Here is an 18,108-nt window from a genome sequence, read left to right as displayed (position 1 = left end):
CTGAAAGAGGAAGACTGCACAGACATGGTGTGCAGTGTTAGAAAGAGAACTGGAGAGAAGCCTGAGCCCAGCACTGCCGTTTCTCTGGGGGATCCTGTGTCCTGGCCAGAATCCAGTGAGACAGTGGGTGGGGGTGCCATGTAAACTGGTATAGATGGTGCATACCACTGGTCAGAGGCCCTGCCATAGGCATCATACGTTGTGATCAGCAGCACTTTTTATTAAAAATAAAAAAGGAGGTGGTTAGAAGATGCTGATTTTATATTTCTTGATCTTCTTCCCTTTCTAAATGTCAACTTCTCAACAGCTGTCTAATCATTCATCCCAGCCAGTCTGGTGCCAATCAGATACTTGGCCAAAACCCAGGCTTCTTTCCCTGAAGAGCAGGCGAATGAAGACAGGTTTCTTTTTCTTTTTTCTTGAGAGTCTTGAGCTCTGTTGCCTAGGCTGGAGTGCAATGACATGATTTCAGCTCACTGCAACCTCCATCTCCCGGGTTCAAGCAATTCTCTTGCCTCAGCCTCCTGAATAGTTGGGATTGCAGGCACATGCCACCATGTCTTGCTAATTTTTGTATTTTTGGTAGCGACAGGGTTTTGCCATGTTGGCCAGGCTGGTCTCAAACTCCTGACCTCAAGCGATCCGCCCTCCTTGAAGTGCTGGGATTACAGGTGTGAGCCGCTGCGGCTGACCAGTTTTGAATTTTTCTTATTGAAAGATAATTAGTTTGGTTGTTAATCTTTTCCTTCAAAGCTTGCCAAAATGTACAGAAGTAACTTGAACAAAGTTGAGATTCCAAGGCATAAGTTTCATTGTCACTTGTTCTGTTGGTGAGCAGGGTCTGTGCACCTACCCCCGACTGCTGAGGGAGCTGAGCGACCAAAGAAAGAGACTGACAAATCCAGTTCCTTAGAAACATTTAATAGGGACTTAGAAATGGAAGCGTATCAGGCAGCCAAGAGACAGTAGATCCCCGTACTCATCCTCCAGAAAGTATTCTTTATTTTTATTTTTTATTTTATTTTTGAGATGGAGTTTCATTATTTTTGCCCAAGTTGGAGTGCAATGGTGTGATCTCAGCTTACCTCAACCTCCATCATGCCTGGCTAATTTTGTATTTTTAGTAGAGATGGGGTTTCTTCATGTTGGTCAGGCTGGTCTCCATCTCCTGACCTCAGGTGATCCGCCTGCCTCAACCTTCCAAAATGTTGGGATTACAGGTGTGAGCCACTGCGCCCAGCCCCTCAGAAAGTATTCTTTATATAGCAAGCTTATTTATTTACTTATTTATTTATGAGATGAAGCTTCACTGCTGCCTCCTAGGTACAAGCAATTCTCCTGCCTCAGCCTCCAGGGTAGCTGAAATCACAGGCATGTGCCATACGCCTGGTTAATTTTGTATTTTTAGTAGAGATGGGGTTTCTCTGTGTTGGTCAGGCTGGTCTCTAAGTCCCAACCTCAGGTGATCCACCTGCCTTGGCCTCCCAAAGTGCTGGGATTACAGGTGTGAGCCGCTACGCCCAGCCATAGCAAGCTTTTAGAGTAAAGATGTGTGAATGTCTTAGACCATCTTGCAAAAAACTCTTGCAAAACTTGTGACCGCAGGGAGGTTAAATAAGCACCTTTCCTTTTTTTTTTTTTTCTTTGAAAACGAGACTCACTCTGTCATACAGTGTCACCCAGGCTGGATTGCAAAGGTGTGATCTTGGCTCACTGCAACCTCTGCCTCCCAGGTTCAGGCGTCTTTCCTGTCTCAGCCTCTTTCAGGTGCGTGCCACCACACCCAGCTAATTTTTGTATTTTTAGTAGAGATGCAGTTTTGCCATGTTGGCCAGGCTGGTTGAACTCCTGACCTCAAGTTACTCACCTGCCTTGGCCTCCAAAAGTATTGGGATTACAGGCGTGAACCACTGTGCCTGGCTGGCATTGCTTCTTTTATGGGATTGTCTATGATGCATTCCTTGGTTGTCATGGCTGTATTAGGCTGTTTCTTCATTGCTATAAAGAAATACCTGGCCAGGTGTGGTGACTCCTGCCCGTAATCACAGCATTTTGAGAGAGTGAGGCAGGCAGATTGCTTGAGCCCAGGAGTTGGAGACCAGCCTAGGCAGCATGGTTAAATTCTATCTCTGAACACACACACAGACACACACACACACACACACACACACACACACACACACACTCTCTCTCTCTCTCTCTCTCTTTCTCTCTTTCTCTCTCTCACTCACTCACTCTCGCTCTCTCTGTCTCTCTCTCTCACTCTGGCTGGGCATGGTGGTGTGCACATCTCTAAACACACACACACACACCCCTACACACACTAGCTGGGCATAGTGATGCACACCTATAGTCAGTTCCAGCTACCTGAGCTCAGGAGGTTGGGACTGTAGTGAGCCATGATCACACTACTGCACTGTAGCCTGGACAACAGAGTGAGACCTTGTCTCAAAAAAAGAAAAAAGAATATCTGAGGATAGGTAATTTATAAAGAAAAAAGGTTAAATTGGCTCATGGTTCTACAGGCTGTACACGCATAGCACAGGCATCTGCTCGGCTTCTGGGAAGGCTTCAGGAAGCTTTTAGTCATGGCAGTTAATGAAGCAAGAGCAGGCACATCTCATAGCAAGAGCAGGAGCAAGAGAGAGTGGTGGGGAGGTGCCACATGCAAACACCCAGACCTCATGATAACTCACTCATTATTGTGAGGACAGCACCAATCCATGAGGGATTCACCTCCATGATCTAATCACCTCCCAGCAGGTCCAACACTGGGGACTGCATTTTAACATGAGATTTAGAGGGAACAACATCCAAACTGTATCAATGGTGGTTTTGCTTTAAGATGTTATCACTCTTGCCATGCAACAGGCTTTTCCTACATCACTTGGGAGGGCTGGCTTTCTTTTCTTTCTTTTTTTTAACCTGCAGTTACTTTTGCAGTATTTTCAATTGTGACCTCTAAAATTCTTGTCTTAGTGAGAATTTGAAATGTCTTAATCTTTATTTTTTTAAATGAGAAATCTCAAACATACAAAAATATACAGAAAAATATATTTAACCCTCATTCTATTCCTGTCACCCAGCTTTGATAGTTACCAACCTGTGACCAGTCATGTTTTATTTATACAGCCATAAATATAACACTCCTCCATGCCCATATTATTTTAATAACAGCACATAATTTCATCTGTAAATATTTTATTATGTATCTTTAAATGGCAAGATTCCTTTTTAAAGGAGCATAACTATGGTATTATTATAGTGGAAAAAGTTGATCATTTCTTAATATTGTCAAATCTCTAGTCTGTTCAGATTTACATGATTGTTTCATGATTTTTAAAAATAGAATCAAAAATTGTCCAGGGCGATGGGTGGATCACTTGAGGCCAGGAGTTCGAGACCAGCGTGGCCAACATGGCAAAAACTCGTCTCTACTACAGATAAATAATTAGCTGGGTGTAGTGGTGCATACCTGTAATCCCAGCTACTTGGGAGGCTGAGGCACGAGAATCGCTTGAACCTGGAAGCACAGGTTGCAGTGAGCCGAGATTGTGCTGCTGCACTCCAGCCTTGGTGACAGAGTGAGACCTTGTCTCAAAAAAAAAATAAATTGGCCAGGTGAGGTGGCTTACACGAGTAATCCCAGCACTTTGGGAGGCCAAGGCAGGCGGATCACAAGGTCAGGAGTTCAAGACCGGTCTGGCCAATGTGGTGAAACCCTGTCTGTACTAAAAATACAAAAATTAGCCAGGTGTGGTGGCTGGCACCTGTAGTCCTAACTACTTGGGAGGCTGAGGCAGGATAATTACTTGAACCTGGGAGGTGGAGGTTGCAGTGAGCCAAGACCACTCCACTGCACTTCAGCCTGGGTGACAGAGTAAGACTCCATCTCAAAAAAAAAAATTGTCCATGTAAAATTAGGGAAATAGATTAATATGGCTCCTATATCGCTTAATTTTCAAATTCTCCTTGTCTTTTTTCCCTCTGCCATTTATTTGTTGAAGCTAGATTGTTGTCCTATAGAGTTACATATACACTGATTTTACTGTTTGTATTTCAACGGTGTCATTTAACTTGTTCCCTGTCTCCCATTTTCTGTGAATTGTTAAGTCTAAAGAATACGTCACATTTAATTCCCGTTATCGGGGGTAGGTCCTAAAACATAGGTGGTGCTGTATGCTGCCAGTGGGATGTACACGTGGTTTTCTCTTTGTATGATGTTAGTGCCATTCATGATCCAGTAACTCATTAGATTAGAAAATGGTGGTAATTTGTCTTTTAAAATTTCTTCTTCACTTATTAACTGGAATGTTTCCATAAAGGGAAACTTCTCATCAACTATTTGGTTATTTGAGGTATAGTTAGTATAGGACAGATGGAATAAATGTTTGATTCCTTATTTGTTTGTTTTGAGTTGGAGTCTTGCTCTGTTGCCCAGGCTGGAATGCAGAGGCATGATCTCGGCTCACCATAACCTCTGCCTCTGGGATTCAAGCAATTATATTTTTAGTAGAGACAAGTTTTCACCATATTGGCCAGGCTGGTCTCAAACTCCTTTGAGATGATCCACCTTTCTCGACCTCCCAAAGTGTTGGGATTACAGGCGTGAGCCACCGCACCCAGCCTATTTGCTGTTTTTATTTATTTAGTTGGGACAGAGTCTGGCTCCACAGTGTGGCCCTGGCTGGAGTACAGTGGTGAAATCTCAGCTCACTGCAACCTCTGCCTCCCGAGTTCAAGTGATTCTCCTGCCTCAGCCTCCTGTGTAGCTGGGACTACAGGCACGCGCCAGCACGCCCAGCTGATTTTGGTATTTTTAGTATAGACGAGATTTTGCCGTGTTGCCAGGCTGGCCTTGGAACTCCTGACCTCAGGCGATCCAACCACCTTGGCCTCCCAAAGTGTTGGGATTATAGGCATGAGCCACCACACTTGGCCTGTTTGCTGTTTTTAGATAACAAGTTGGTTCTCTAGTCTCGAAAGATGACGGCTCTGTGATTTGTGTGTTATTATAATTCTTTTTTTTCAATCTGAGACGGAGTCTTACTCTGTTGCCCAGGCTGGAGTGCAGTGCTGTGATCTCAGCTCACCGCAACCTCCGCCTCCTGGGTTCAAGTGATTCTTCTGCCTCAGCCTCCTGAATAGCTGGGATTATAGGCGCCCATCACCATGCCTGGCTAGTTTTTGTATTTTTAATAGAGATGATTTTACTATATTGGCCAGGCTGGTCTCAAACTCCTGACCTCATGATTTACCCACCTCAGCCTCCCAAAGTGCTAGGATTATAGGCATGAGCCACTGCGCCTGGCCCTAAGTATCATTATTATTCATAGAATAAACATATTGTTTAACATATTTCAGCCTATTGCTGATGTTTTTCTTATTGAGACTCACATTGCTGCGTTGTCAAAGCCCTTGGGAGCCTCTTCAGATTAGCTTATAAGTCCTTTTGCCTCAACCCCAGAAGTCTTCAGCAGCTTCGATAGATGCTTTAGGTCACTGTGTACATTTCCTGCCTAAGATCTGTAGTTGGCCATTTCTCCAAGGAGCACTGGTTCCTTTCAGGAGGGACTGGTCTAGGTGCTGAGGATGAAGTGTTAATCTCAATGTGAATAAAGCTAGGAGTGAACAGTGCTGTGTAGTCCTTGGGGCTCTGAGTGGATCTGGTTCCTCCTATGGACTCTGCTGAGAATGCAGCTTGCTGTGGGAGATGTCTGTCTTGTAACTGAATGATAGAAACAATCAGATAAAAATGGTCCACGTTTTATTTGATCAATGTAATCTTGTTCTCCAGTGTTTACTTTTGGTAAAATACATGGTAATAATATGTCTGCAGGTGTCACTAGTCACCTGCTCTTCCTAAGGGATGCCGGGTCTTGAGGAACAGGGAGTAGAGACACTGAACTTTATATACTCACATCTGGGATCATCAGGTTGGACGTGGGGTACTGTCTGGCTAACTAACATTTCCTGGCCCCCATGATTGCAGAGTTCCAGGTTCTACATCAGTACTCGGTTCTCTGAAATATATACTTAATTGGTGTCTCATGAGTATGGAATTAAAATCCATTTTACTGTTGTATTAACTTAGAAGGAACATAGCCTTTGTTTCCTTACTTAATTGTGTGAGCCACAAAGTAAGAAGATAACCATCTTCTTAAAAGCTGCTGTTTAGGTAGCTGCCTTCCTGACAGATAAATCTTTTCCACAGATTTGGAAAATAGCAAAGATGCATCTGTTTCATAATTACATGGTAGCTTTCCATCTAATGAATGCCTGTGTAGGCTGCTACATTAATCATACAAAGAGAATTGTAGAAGAAAGTTATTTTGTACTTATTTTTCAGGCTTTTCATGTATTCTCACTTCATTATTGTGGGGTTTCTGCAGACAGGGTCCCCGTGGAAGACAGGTTGTCCTGCTTATTTTGTGGTGTGGCAGTGGCTTAAGGGAGAACTGGAGCCCTGACTTCACCCCCACCCCACTCCCTTTATTTGACCTGGGATTTTAAATAAAACAACTTGCATTTCAAGGTGAGTTAGCTTCTGATCTTAATACAACCTCTTCTTCTTCAGGAAAAAAAATGCTAAAATCAAGACAGGGTACAAGCGGGAGCACATTAACCTGGGCTGCGACATGGATTTCGACATTGCTGGGCCTTCCATCCGGGGTGCTCTGGTGCTGGGTTATGAGGGCTGGCTGGCTGGCTACCAGATGAATTTTGAGACTGCAAAGTCCCGAGTGACCCAGAGCAACTTTGCAGTTGGTTACAAGACTGATGAATTCCAGCTTCATACTAATGTGTAAGTGTACTTGGCGCAGTGGTAGAGGGGAGGGTAGTGGTGGGGGGAGCTGGGGGTGGGGGCTGGTGTGTGTGATAAGGGGATTGCTTTTCATAATTTTTTTTTTAAAAGGAAGCCCAATTTTTAACCACTGTAAAGTGAATTTGTTGGCATCAGATGACCCAGATGGCCTGGTGCTATCTTTCTGTTTCCCACCTAACCATTTCCTGAAGTGTCTTAGATCCTTTCCACTCTATGAACAGTAAATACTACCACTGGTACACAGAGTGGCTGATTAACTACAGCAGGGACCCGGAGTCAGTCCAGAGCGTGTCCTTTCCCTGCAGTTTTTGTTTTAGTTAACAGAACAGCTCTCTTTCTCTGTCTAATGCTTGAGGTTTAGCCAGCTGGGCTTGATGACAGGTAGACATGGTAGACAAATGTAGGAGCTGATTATCTCAGTTACAAAGTATCTTCTCTGTAGTGAAACTCTAAAAGTAACTATTGGACAGTATGGTGAAGGGAAACAGTGATTACATGTTAGGAGAGAGCCCCTTGTAATCAAACTTGAGAAGTGAAGTAGAGTGATGATTTAGGTTAAGGGAAACAGATTTCATTCATGAATCTTGTTTCATCCTTAAATCTTGTTTATTTAGTTTCATGAGGAATTAACCTGTGGCACAAGCTGGGTGTGGAGTTACCAAGTTTATTTTCTTCCACTAGAGGTCACTAGAGAAGTAACTTCTTAACACAAATAAATGATATTAATGTGTAAACTATTTTCATTAATACATTTTTTTGAGCAATGTTTATGATTAATTTGGAATCTGTTACAGTTAAAACATCACAGGAAGACCATAGACATGGGCAATCTAGTGGTTGCCAGGGGGCAGGGAGGGTATGACTATGAGGGGGTGATAAGGGAGTTTGGGGGAGGGAACTGTCCTGACTTTGGTCATGGTTACATGAATCTGTGTACCTGTGTTAAAATTAATAGGAATGTTTACCAAGAAAATATCCATTTTATTGTATGTTAATTAAGAAAAGGTGAAACATACAAGAAATTATAGGAAACATCACATGGATAGAAATGTTTTTGAATGTAGAATTCTGATTGGCATGGGAAGTGTTTTCCTTGGTTTGAAATTGGGCATTGGCACCAATTCTAGGAGGAATGATGACTGTCAGCCGTTTCTCCCACATATCTAAGCTTCAACATTTTTAATAAGCAACAAGTGGGTATGGTGTATTTTTGGAACCAGCATGAAGAGCTGACACAGCTCATCTGGTTGCCCTGGTGCTTGCAGGGGCCCAGATGCATAACGGAAAATCTTTGTGCTTCATGTAGATGAATTTGAACAGTTCCCTTATTTATGGTTTTTTGTTTTGTTTTGTTTTGTTTTTTTTGAAGATAGGATCTCGCTCTCTCACCCAGGCTAGGGTACAGTGGCACAGTTTCTGCAGCCTCCACCTCCTGGGATCAAGTGATATTCCCACCTCAGCCTTGCAAGTAGCTGGGACTATAGGTGCACGCCACCACACCTGCCTAATTTTTGTAGTTTTTGTAGAGACAGGATTTCGCCATGTGGTCCAGGTTGTTTTTGAACTTGTGAAACTCAAGCAATTGGCCTGCCTCAGCCTCCCAAAGTGCTGGGATTACAGGCGAGAGCCACTGCGCCTGGCCTCTGTTTATGGTTTTGAAAGCTCTGTACAGGAAGGCAGTATTGTGTTGCTGGTTTTAAGATATTCTGAAAAGTTTGGCCTTTTAAAAACATGTAAGCCCAAGAAACTTTCCCATTTGAATATATTACTAAAGTCTTTCAGAAAGCTGTTATTTTTTTTGACAGGCTGCTGTTTTGTTGTATACTTGGGCTGTATAAAGAAGACAGGATTCCCTGTGAATCAGGCAGCGCCTGGGTCTCCCTGTACTTTCTGGAAGTATAATGTCTGTCTAGCCAAATTTCATGGGGAAACGAGAATTTTGTAATGTGTGGCTCACACGTGTAATCCCAGCTATTTGGGAAGCCAATGTGGGAAGATCCCTTGAGGCCAGGAATTTGGGACCAGTCTGGGCAACATAGCAATACCCTGTCTCTAAGAAAATTTTTAAAAATTAGCTGGGCATGGTGGCAACGTGCCTGTGATCACTTGAGCCCAAGAGTTTGGGGTTGCAGTGAGCTATGATTTTGCCACTGCTCTCCAGCCTGGGCAACAGAGCAAGATCCCATCTCTGAAAAAAAAAAAAGAGAGAAAATTTAGAATGTATTCTCTAATTTAGGGAGAGTGTCTGGTGAAGACTAGAGTTTTTGTTCTTAGGTCTGGAAGCCCTTTGCTGGATTCCAAAGCACATGGGCTCTGACTTGCAGTTACCAATGCCATTTCCACTGGAAATGTCCACAGTGCTGAGGCAGAACTCAGACACTGATTTTATGTTAAAGATGTTTGAGAGGGTCTAGGCAGGCTTGAAGACCATCTGATGCAAAGAAGACGGCCATTCCTTTTTTAAAAATTGCAGCAATAAAATTTTTCTTAATTTTTTTAATCAAAGGAGTCTGAGCCCATGGTTTTAAAAATCAGACAGTACAGATGGGCTTATGAAAAGCAGTGATTGCAGCCTGCCTCAGCCTGCTCATCCCAGCTCTTCAGTGGCAGCCACTTGAACTGTTTTTGTTTTCTGTGGTTCCCTCTGTAGAAAAGGTTGCTTCTGACCAGGCCCGGTATGCACTGTGCGTATAAACAACAATCTGAAAGCAGTAATGAGAGGCAGTATATGATCTGTTGCAGACCCCAGCCCGACAGAGGACAAAGTGTAGACTCTCTGAGCGCTTCATATGCTTTTTTAGTGGTAACAGTGACTGCATGGTCTGTATAGGCTGTTCAGCCGGGTGGGGCAGACTTCCAAATTCTGAGAGCTTAAGCAGGGCCCCCAAAGAGGAAGAGGAGGATTTGAATGACTGGAGAGAGGAAAGGGATATTCCCAGCAACTGAAGTCATTCCGTGTATTTGGAAGAGAGCAGGGAGCTTGGCCAGCTGGGGTTTCATTCTGAATGTTTTGGAAAGAGGGAGACATTTTACGATGTAGTAAAAAAGCTCCCTCAGTCCTGCCGGAACTGTGGATGTTGCAGCATGGATGAGCAGTATGCAGAGGTGGACAAGTTGAATTGTGGGTTAAGCTCTTGAAATGCTGCTCCTCCAAGAGGCTGGGTCAGTGCCAACTCTATCCCCCCAGCAGTGGCTGCAGCAGGTTGTGCCAAGGGCTCTAACTTGACTGCTGAGGCATATGCCCTGCCTTTCTTGCCATTTCTGGCTGTGTTCTCATTTTCTTCTCTTTCCATACCATTTTTTTTTAAAGCCAGAGTCTCACTCTGTCGCCTAGACTGGAGTGCAGTGGTGCGATCTCAACTTACTGCAACCTCTGTGTCCTGGGTTCAAACGATTCTCCTGCCTCAGCCTTTTGGGTTGCTGGGATTGCAGGTGCCCGCCACCACGTCTGGCTAATTTTTATGTTTTTAGTAGAGACAGGGTTTCACCATGTTGGTAAGGCTGGTCTCAAAGTCCTGACCTCAAATGATCTGCCCACCTTGGCCTCCCAAAGTGCTGGGATTACAGGTGTGAGCCACCATGCCTAGACTTCCATACCAGTTTTATGGTAGAATCATTTATAAAAGTAATAATATCAGTAGCAGTAAAAACTAAATCACTCAGAATCTCACTGTTCTACTTGCTGCTGCTTTTTTTTCCTTATAGAGACGGAGTCTCGCTGTGTTGCCCAGGCTACAGCCTAGGCTCAAGCAGTAGTTCTGCCTCTGCCTCCCAAAATGCTAGGATTAAAGGCGTGAGTCACTGCTTACTTCCTCTCCCCCGGTTTATTTTTTTTATTTTTTGAGACAAGGTCTTGCTGTGTCACCCAGGCTGGAGTGCAGTGGTGCAGTCTAGGCTCACTGCAACCTCTACCTCCCAGGTTCAAGTGATTCTTCTGCCTCAGCCTCCTGAGTAGCTGGGATTACAGGCGTATGCCACCAGCCTGGCTAATTTTTGTATTTTTAGTAGAGACAGCGTTTTGCCATGTTGGCCAGGCTAGTCTCGAACTCCTGGCCTCAAGTGATCTGCCCATCTCGGCCTCCCAGAGTGCTGGGATTACAGGCGTGAGCCACTATGCCTGGCCAGGTGCATGTTTCATTCTTACCAGGCTTCCTGTAATTGAGTATCTGTTTTGTGAAATTTGGTAAACTTCTGGCTTCCCTTAAAACCAGTATTGGTTCAATCCATTTCTGGCATCCTGTTTTCTGGGAGACTTGGGTAGATCTGTCTGGGCTGCAGCTCTCCTCCCTGGGAAGCTTAGCATCTGTGCTGTGCTCATTTGCAGGAATGACGGGACAGAGTTTGGCGGCTCCATTTACCAGAAGGTGAACAAGAAATTGGAGACTGCTGTCAACCTCGCCTGGACAGCAGGAAACAGTAACACGCGCTTCGGAATAGCAGCCAAGTATCAGATTGACCCTGATGCCTGCTTCTCGGTGGGTATCTGTGGAATCACGCATCTCACAGGCCCATCTGTTACTTAGGTTGGAATCCTTCAGGTTTGCTAGAGTGCTGTGCTTCAGCTTACTCAAAGTGAGAGATGCGGCTGGGCGCAGTGGCTAATGCCTGTAATCCCAGCATTTTGGGAGGCCAAGGCGGGCAAATCAGTTGAGGTCAGGAGCCCAAGACCAGCCTGGCCAACATGGTGAAACCTTGTCTTTATTAAAAATACAAAAATTAGCTGTGTGTGGTGGTGTGCGCCTGTAATCCCAGCTACTTGGGAGGCAGAGGGAGGAGAGTTGCTTGAACCAGGGAGGTGGAGGTTGCAGTGAGCTGAGATCGTGCCACTGCACTCCAGCCTGGGTGACAGAGTAAGACTCCATTTCAAAAAAAGAAAAAAAGACTCCATCTCAGAAAACGAAAACAAAATGGGAGACATTGTCACTTTGAAAAGAGTTCCAAATGAGTATAGTGATCATACTACTAGTAATTCTTATGGGTATCAGGCACTGTGCAGAGCCTTTTATGAGGACTACTGTGTTTAATCCCATTTGAAATAGGTGCTTTGTTTTTTTTCTTCAAATTATCTCTGGGTTTTTAAATTTTTTGTTTTTGAGACAAGGTCTTGCTTTGTTGCCCAGGTTGATGTAGTGGTGTAATTATAACTGACTGCAGCCTCAACCTCCTGTGCTCAAGTAATCCTGCCACCTCAGCCTCCCAACTGGCTGGGACTACAGGCACACCACCATGCCTGGCTAATTAAAAATATTTTTTTAGCAGAGACAACATCTCTCTGTGTTGCCTGGGCTAGTCTCAAACTCCTGGGCTCAAGCTGTCCTCCCACCGCAGCCTCCCAAAGTTTTGGGATTACAGGAATGAACCACCATGCCTGGCCAGTCATCTCTGTTATTTATTTTTTTCTTTTTTTTGAGATGGAGTCTCCCTCTGTTATCCAGGCTGGAGTGCAATGGCACGATCTCGGCTCACTGCAACTTCCACCTCCCTGGTTTAAGTGATTCTCCTGCCTCAGCCTCCCATGTAGCTGGGACCACAGGCACCCACCACCACACTCAGCTAATTTTTGTATTTTTAGTAGAGATGGAGTTTGACCATGTTGGTCAGGCTGGTCTCGAACTCCTGACCTCAGGTGATCTGCCTGCTTTGGCCTCTCAAAGTGCTGGGATTACAGGTGTGAGCCATCGCACCCAGCCAGTCATCTCTGTTTTTACAAATGAGGAACTAGAAGGTTAGAGAGGTTGAGTAACTTGTCCAAAGGTGCACAGCAGGAAGGTGCTTGGGACTGGATTTGAGCCAGACTGGCTTACTGTTGAGCTTCTTCCATTAATACCAATTCCTTTTCTATAATGCAGACTGTTAAACACTCTGAAATTTAGGGTTCGAATTGATAATTTCCCACCTCACGTTTCATTTTCCTGTTCAACTTCTGCATTGCCTATTAATAAATCAGTAGTCAGTTGGCATCTTGCAGACTCTCTTCCATTGCTCACAGGCCCTCAAACTACTTCACGGGCTTTGCAGTAAATCCTATTGGGCTCGTTTCTGTTGTCACAGGGCACTGGAGGCTGTACCTCTTTAGGGTGGAATGAGGAAATCTCATGTTGTAGAATGGTTTCTGTACTGGTTTGTGTAATTTATGGACAGCCCATTTTAAGTCTCCTGAACTAGAACCAAATTGGCTCTCTTAAGAGCAGGCACTTAAAAACGAGAAAAGGGGCACTGCCCCCCAAGAGGCCCTCCTTCTCTCTGCTTTGTTCTTATGAGGGGTGTCAGATCTCAGAACACTTTTGAACAGGAAAATATGCACCTAAAATTGGTATATTTTGTGTTGAATTTAATGAATCTCATGAACAAGATGGTCATAAAAAAATTTGATTCTGAAGTCCAAGGTTGGTTGACTAAAAAGCTCTTACTGATTTTGGAGATGGAATCGCGAAGTGTTAAATGTAATGTTTTCTCTGTTTTGTCATTTCCTTGACTAGGCTAAAGTAAACAACTCCAGCCTGATAGGTTTAGGATACACTCAGACTCTAAAGCCAGGTATGTGTTGCTTGTGTGTGAAATCGGTTCTTTGTTTTAAAAAAAATTGTGGTGCTGGTTTGCTGATTTATGTCATAGTAAAATGTTTGTATAATACAGTGGGTATATAATAAATGGGTATATATATAAAGTTATATAATTGTTTAAAGGAGTATGGGGTCATTATAAAACATTTGGAGAATATGAGATGTAGCAAGTAGGAGAAAAAGGCTGAGGCTAACATATATTCTTTGCTATTTTCTTCCATCCTTTTTTCCAGTGTGTATATAATGCCTGGCACTTATTTCTAGCAAATTCTCAAAACTAACTTATAAATCAGCCCCATTGTAAAAAGACAAAGAAATAGGAAAAGTGGTTTGCACGTTTCCTCTGCACAGTAAGCTAGGCCAGTCCATGATATATTATAGTTCTAGGCTTTAATACCACCTTTGAACCATGGAAATCTAAGATTACCAGCTACTCCCTGAATCAGGTTATTTCAGGGAAGGTCAGTTTGTTGTATGCATGTGTGGATGTGCATGCACACTACACGTGTGTGTACACTATGAACATGAAGATGTTGGATTCAGGATTGAGGTTTCATTTAAAGGGATGATTACTAAAGAAGCTTACTGCATGCTACCAGTGCTAGAGACTAATTATACCAGGGGAACAGTGAGAGGAAAAAGGAAAGTGGGGTTCCAGAAGTGGATTTGGGTAGGCCCTCTGGGCAGTGAGATAATTATAGTTGTTTTATAAGCTCACTGTAGGATACTTGTTAGTCAGATAGTGTTAAGTAACAAGGATTGAAGGGCCATGTAGTTTGGACCCTGCTGATAATACCTGGAACAGGTTCTGAATTTGGTGTTAACTTTTCTTGTCTTTTCTCCATTCCTCCTCCTTTTCTCTCCCTGATTTTTCTCCCTGCAGGTATCAAACTGACACTGTCAGCTCTTCTGGATGGCAAGAACGTCAATGCTGGTGGCCACAAGCTTGGTCTAGGACTGGAATTTCAAGCATAAATGAATACTGTACAATTGTTTAATTTTAAACTATTTTGCAGCATAGCTACCTTCAGAATTTAGTGTATCTTTTAATGTTGTATGTCTGGGATGCAAGTATTGCTAAATATGTTAGATCTCCAGGTTAAAGATGATTCAGCTTTAAGATGTTACCCTTTCAGAGGTACAGAAGAAACCCATTTCCGAAAAAGGTCCTTTCAGTGGTAGACTTGGGGGGAACTTGGGGGCCCCTTTGAGATGCCAGGTTTCTTTTTTATCTAGAAATGGCTGCAAGTGGAAGGTGATAATATGTAGGCACTTTGTAAATTCATAATGAGTAAATGAATGAAATTGTTATTTCCTGAGAATCAGACCTTGGTTTCCCAACCCCAATTGATGAGAGGCTTGCTGCTTGATGGTGTGTACAAACTCCTGAATGAGACTTTTTAAAATAGATCTTCATGACCTGTTCCCACCCCAGTTCACCTCTTTTGCACCAAAAGGTCTGCAGGGTGTGGTCACTGTTTCTTTTGTGCCATTTTGGGGTGGAGAGGGTGGATGTGATGAAGCCAGTAATTCAGGACTTATTCCTTCTTGTGTTGTGTTTTTTTGCCCTTGCACCAGAGTATAAAATAGCTTCCAGGAGCTCCAGCTATAAGCTCGGAAGAGTCTGTGTGATTGTAATCACATGGTGACAACACTCAGAATCTAAATTGGACTTCTGTTGTATTCTCACCACTCAATTTTTTTTTTTTTTTTTAGCAGTTTAATGGGTACATTTTAGAGTCTTCCATTTTGTGTGGAATTAGATCTTCCCCTTCAAATGCTGTAATTAACATCACTTAAAAGAAACTTGAATAAAATATTGAAACCTCATCCTTCTTCTGTTGTCTTTATTAATAAAATATAAATAAACAGGGCATTTGTCGATATTTGTTTTTTGTCTCCATGCCCTGTATGTGTATTATATGTTATTTGTTTTCACTCGCTGTATAACAAATTACCATAAAATTAGCAGCTTAAAACACTCATTTACTGCACAGTTCTGCAGGTCAAAGCCAGGCAGGCATGCATGCCTGGGCTCTGCTTAGGTTCACACAATGCTGAAATTGGGGTGTCAGCCAGGCTGTCTTATTTTATCTAGGGGCTTGGCATCCTCTTCCAGGCCCACAGGGTTGTGGTGGAATTCAGTTATTTTCAGTTGTAGGATAGAGGTCCCTGTTTCTTTGTTGGCTGAGCCACTCTCAGTGCTTAGAGGAAGACAGCATTCCTTGCCACGTGGTCCCCTCCATCCCCAGAGCCAGAAACAGAAAAACTCCCTCATGTGAAATCCCTCTCACACTTCAGTCTCCTACAGGAAGAGCCCCAGCCCTTTTAAGGATTCGCCTGATCAGGTTAGGCCCACTGAGGGTAATCTCCCTTTCTTAAAGTTAATTGCCAGGTGAAGTAACCTAATCACTGGTGATATACTTTCATATTTGCAGGTCCCTCCATGTGGGTCATGGGGAGGGGTGATTTTTGAATTCTCCCATATATTTATATATTTTTAATAACTTGATTGTGGAGATTTCAAACACAATAGCAATGAACTCCACGCATGATCCAGCTTCAACAAATACGAACATTTTTTTCTATTCATGATTTTTTGGCAGAATTCCTTTTTTTCTGTTTGAAAGTGACATTCAAAACAGGAACCATCTACTTTTAGCATTTTATGCAACTGATCATCCAAAAACTGTGGGCCTCAGTATTTGTCATAGTGTCTTCAGGTTAATAAGGACTTGCAGCTATGTCTAAGTCACAGAACCTGTCCAGAGATTATGGCACATAGTGGTTGATGGGAACATCTAGTCAGACGTCAGGTACAGTATTAATGTTTTATTTTTTATTAAAAAATTTTTTTTTGAGATGGAGCCTCACTCTGTTGCCAGGCTGGAGTGCGATGTTGTGGTCTTGGCTCACTACAACCTCTGCCTCCCAGATTCAAGTGATTCTCCTGCCTCAGCCTCCTGAGTAGCTGAGATTACAGGCGTCTGACACCATGCTCAGCTTTTTTTTTTTTTTTTTTTTTTTTTTTTTTTTTTGAGATGGAGTCTTGCTCTGTTGCCCAGGCTGGAGTGCAGTGTGCAATCTCAGCTCACTGCAACCTCCACCTCCCAGGTTCAAGCCATTCTCCTACCTCAGCCTCCTGAGTAGTTGAGACTACAGGTGTGTGCCACCATGCCCGGCTAATTTTTGTATTTTTAATAGAGATGGGGTTTCACCATGTTGGTCAGGCTGGTCTCGAACTCCTGACCTCATGATCCATCCATCTTGGCCTCCCAAAGTGCTAGAATTACAGGCGTGAGCCACTGTGCCTGGCCTAATTTTTGTATTTTTACTAGAGACAGGGTTTCACCATGCTGGCTTGGCTGGTCTTGAACTGACCTCGTGATCCACCTGCCTTGGCCTCCCAAAGTGCTGGGATTACAGGCGTGAGCCACTGTGCCCAGCCAAAATGTTTTATTTTTAGAGACAGTGTCTTACTTTGTCACCCAGAGTGAAGTGCAGTGGCATCATCATAGCTCACTGCAGCCTTGAACTCCTGGGCTCCAGAGATCCTCCTGCCTTAGCTTCCTGAGTAGTTGTGATTACAGGCATAAGCCACCATGCCTGGCCCTAAAATATTTAAAAATGTATAAAGGGTTCTGTTGAGTATGAGGGAGTATTTCCCTCACTAGTTGTCGTCTGCCTGTTGCATGCAGCATGTTGGAATATCATTGTGTAAAATGCCTTGAGTTCATAATATCTCACCAGTTAAGAGAATTGAGACAATCTGGTATGAGGACACAAATGAACAAAGTGGACAATAAGTCAGGGAAGAGGACTGCAGTATGTTTATTATAGATGAACTTTTAAAGTCAACAAGCAGAACTAAGATTGAGCAGCTAATTTGTTAAACTGAGTGGTTTTACAGAAAACTTGAGTACAGTTCAGAGAAGGGAAGTCCTGGGGGACTGGGAGGACTTTGCACCTTGGCTAACGTGGAGGGTTTGCAATAAGGGCACCATTCAGTCTATATGGGCTTGTGGGGGATTTCGGGAAATGTGCAGATGAATGACTTCTTAGTTTTCTTAACACAGAGTTTGTGTGTTTCTGAGCTGTCACCAGGGTGAAATAAAAGCTTAGGGGAAACCAGATTCAGGAGTAGAACACAGGTCCTTTAGAGAGGCAGCTCAGCTGTGTCTCTGGGGGATAGCAGCAACCTTCCAAGGGAATCATAGAGACCAGAGTGGTGAAGCTGTGGGCACAATAAATATCTTGCTTAACATCACACTGATTTTCCTAAAATTGATCAAATGGAACTTTTATGATTTGAAGCCTATATCTGTTTATTAAGGAAACATTCACAAAACGTACACACAGAGCAAAGTATGGCTCCAGGGCCCAAAGTGAATTTCACCTTCTTGGAAGTTTATATAACTTTGCATTTTTATATACCGGGATTTGAAGTAACAAAATTTAACAAGAGAAGCTTAGGAAACCTGGAAGTTATTTTCAATGGCAGCCTCTCACCCCTACTTCCTAAACACCTTCCTTTCTTTTCCTCCATAATTTAAATTTTTTTTTTTTTTTAATTTTTGAGATGGGTCTTTGTCGCCCAGGCTACAGTGCAGTGGCCGGATCTCAGCTCACTGCATCCTCCACCTCCTGGGTTCCAGCGATTCTCCTACCTCAGCTTCCCGAGTGGCTGGGATTACAGGCATGAACCACCACGCCCGGCTA

At 43.4% G+C, this 18,108-nt stretch overlaps 1 protein-coding gene across 2 annotated transcripts in view; it reads left to right on the top strand.

The window, feature by feature from the left end:
• The window catches only part of VDAC1 (voltage dependent anion channel 1), a 31,927-nt gene extending 16,708 nt beyond the window's left edge, over positions 1–15,219 (top strand). For both annotated transcript variants that reach the window (XM_012441686.2, XM_021664973.2), the window contains exons 6-9: positions 6,578–6,805; positions 11,151–11,301; positions 13,306–13,363; positions 14,273–15,219. In XM_012441686.2, the coding sequence (XP_012297109.1) occupies positions 6,578–6,805; positions 11,151–11,301; positions 13,306–13,363; positions 14,273–14,364 (529 nt within the window). In that variant the 3' untranslated portion in view covers positions 14,365–15,219. The remainder of the gene's footprint in view (positions 1–6,577; positions 6,806–11,150; positions 11,302–13,305; positions 13,364–14,272) is intronic.
• Positions 15,220–18,108: the final 2,889 nt, after the last annotated feature.

This window comes from Aotus nancymaae, unplaced genomic scaffold (genome assembly GCF_030222135.1).
Source record: "Aotus nancymaae isolate 86718 unplaced genomic scaffold, 86718_ANA_hifiasm-v0.15.2.pri h1tg000064l_1, whole genome shotgun sequence".
Classification (NCBI taxonomy): Eukaryota; Metazoa; Chordata; class Mammalia; order Primates; family Aotidae; genus Aotus; species Aotus nancymaae.
The sequence above is the reverse complement of the archived record's forward strand: the minus strand, read 5'-3'. Positions and strand labels throughout refer to the sequence as shown.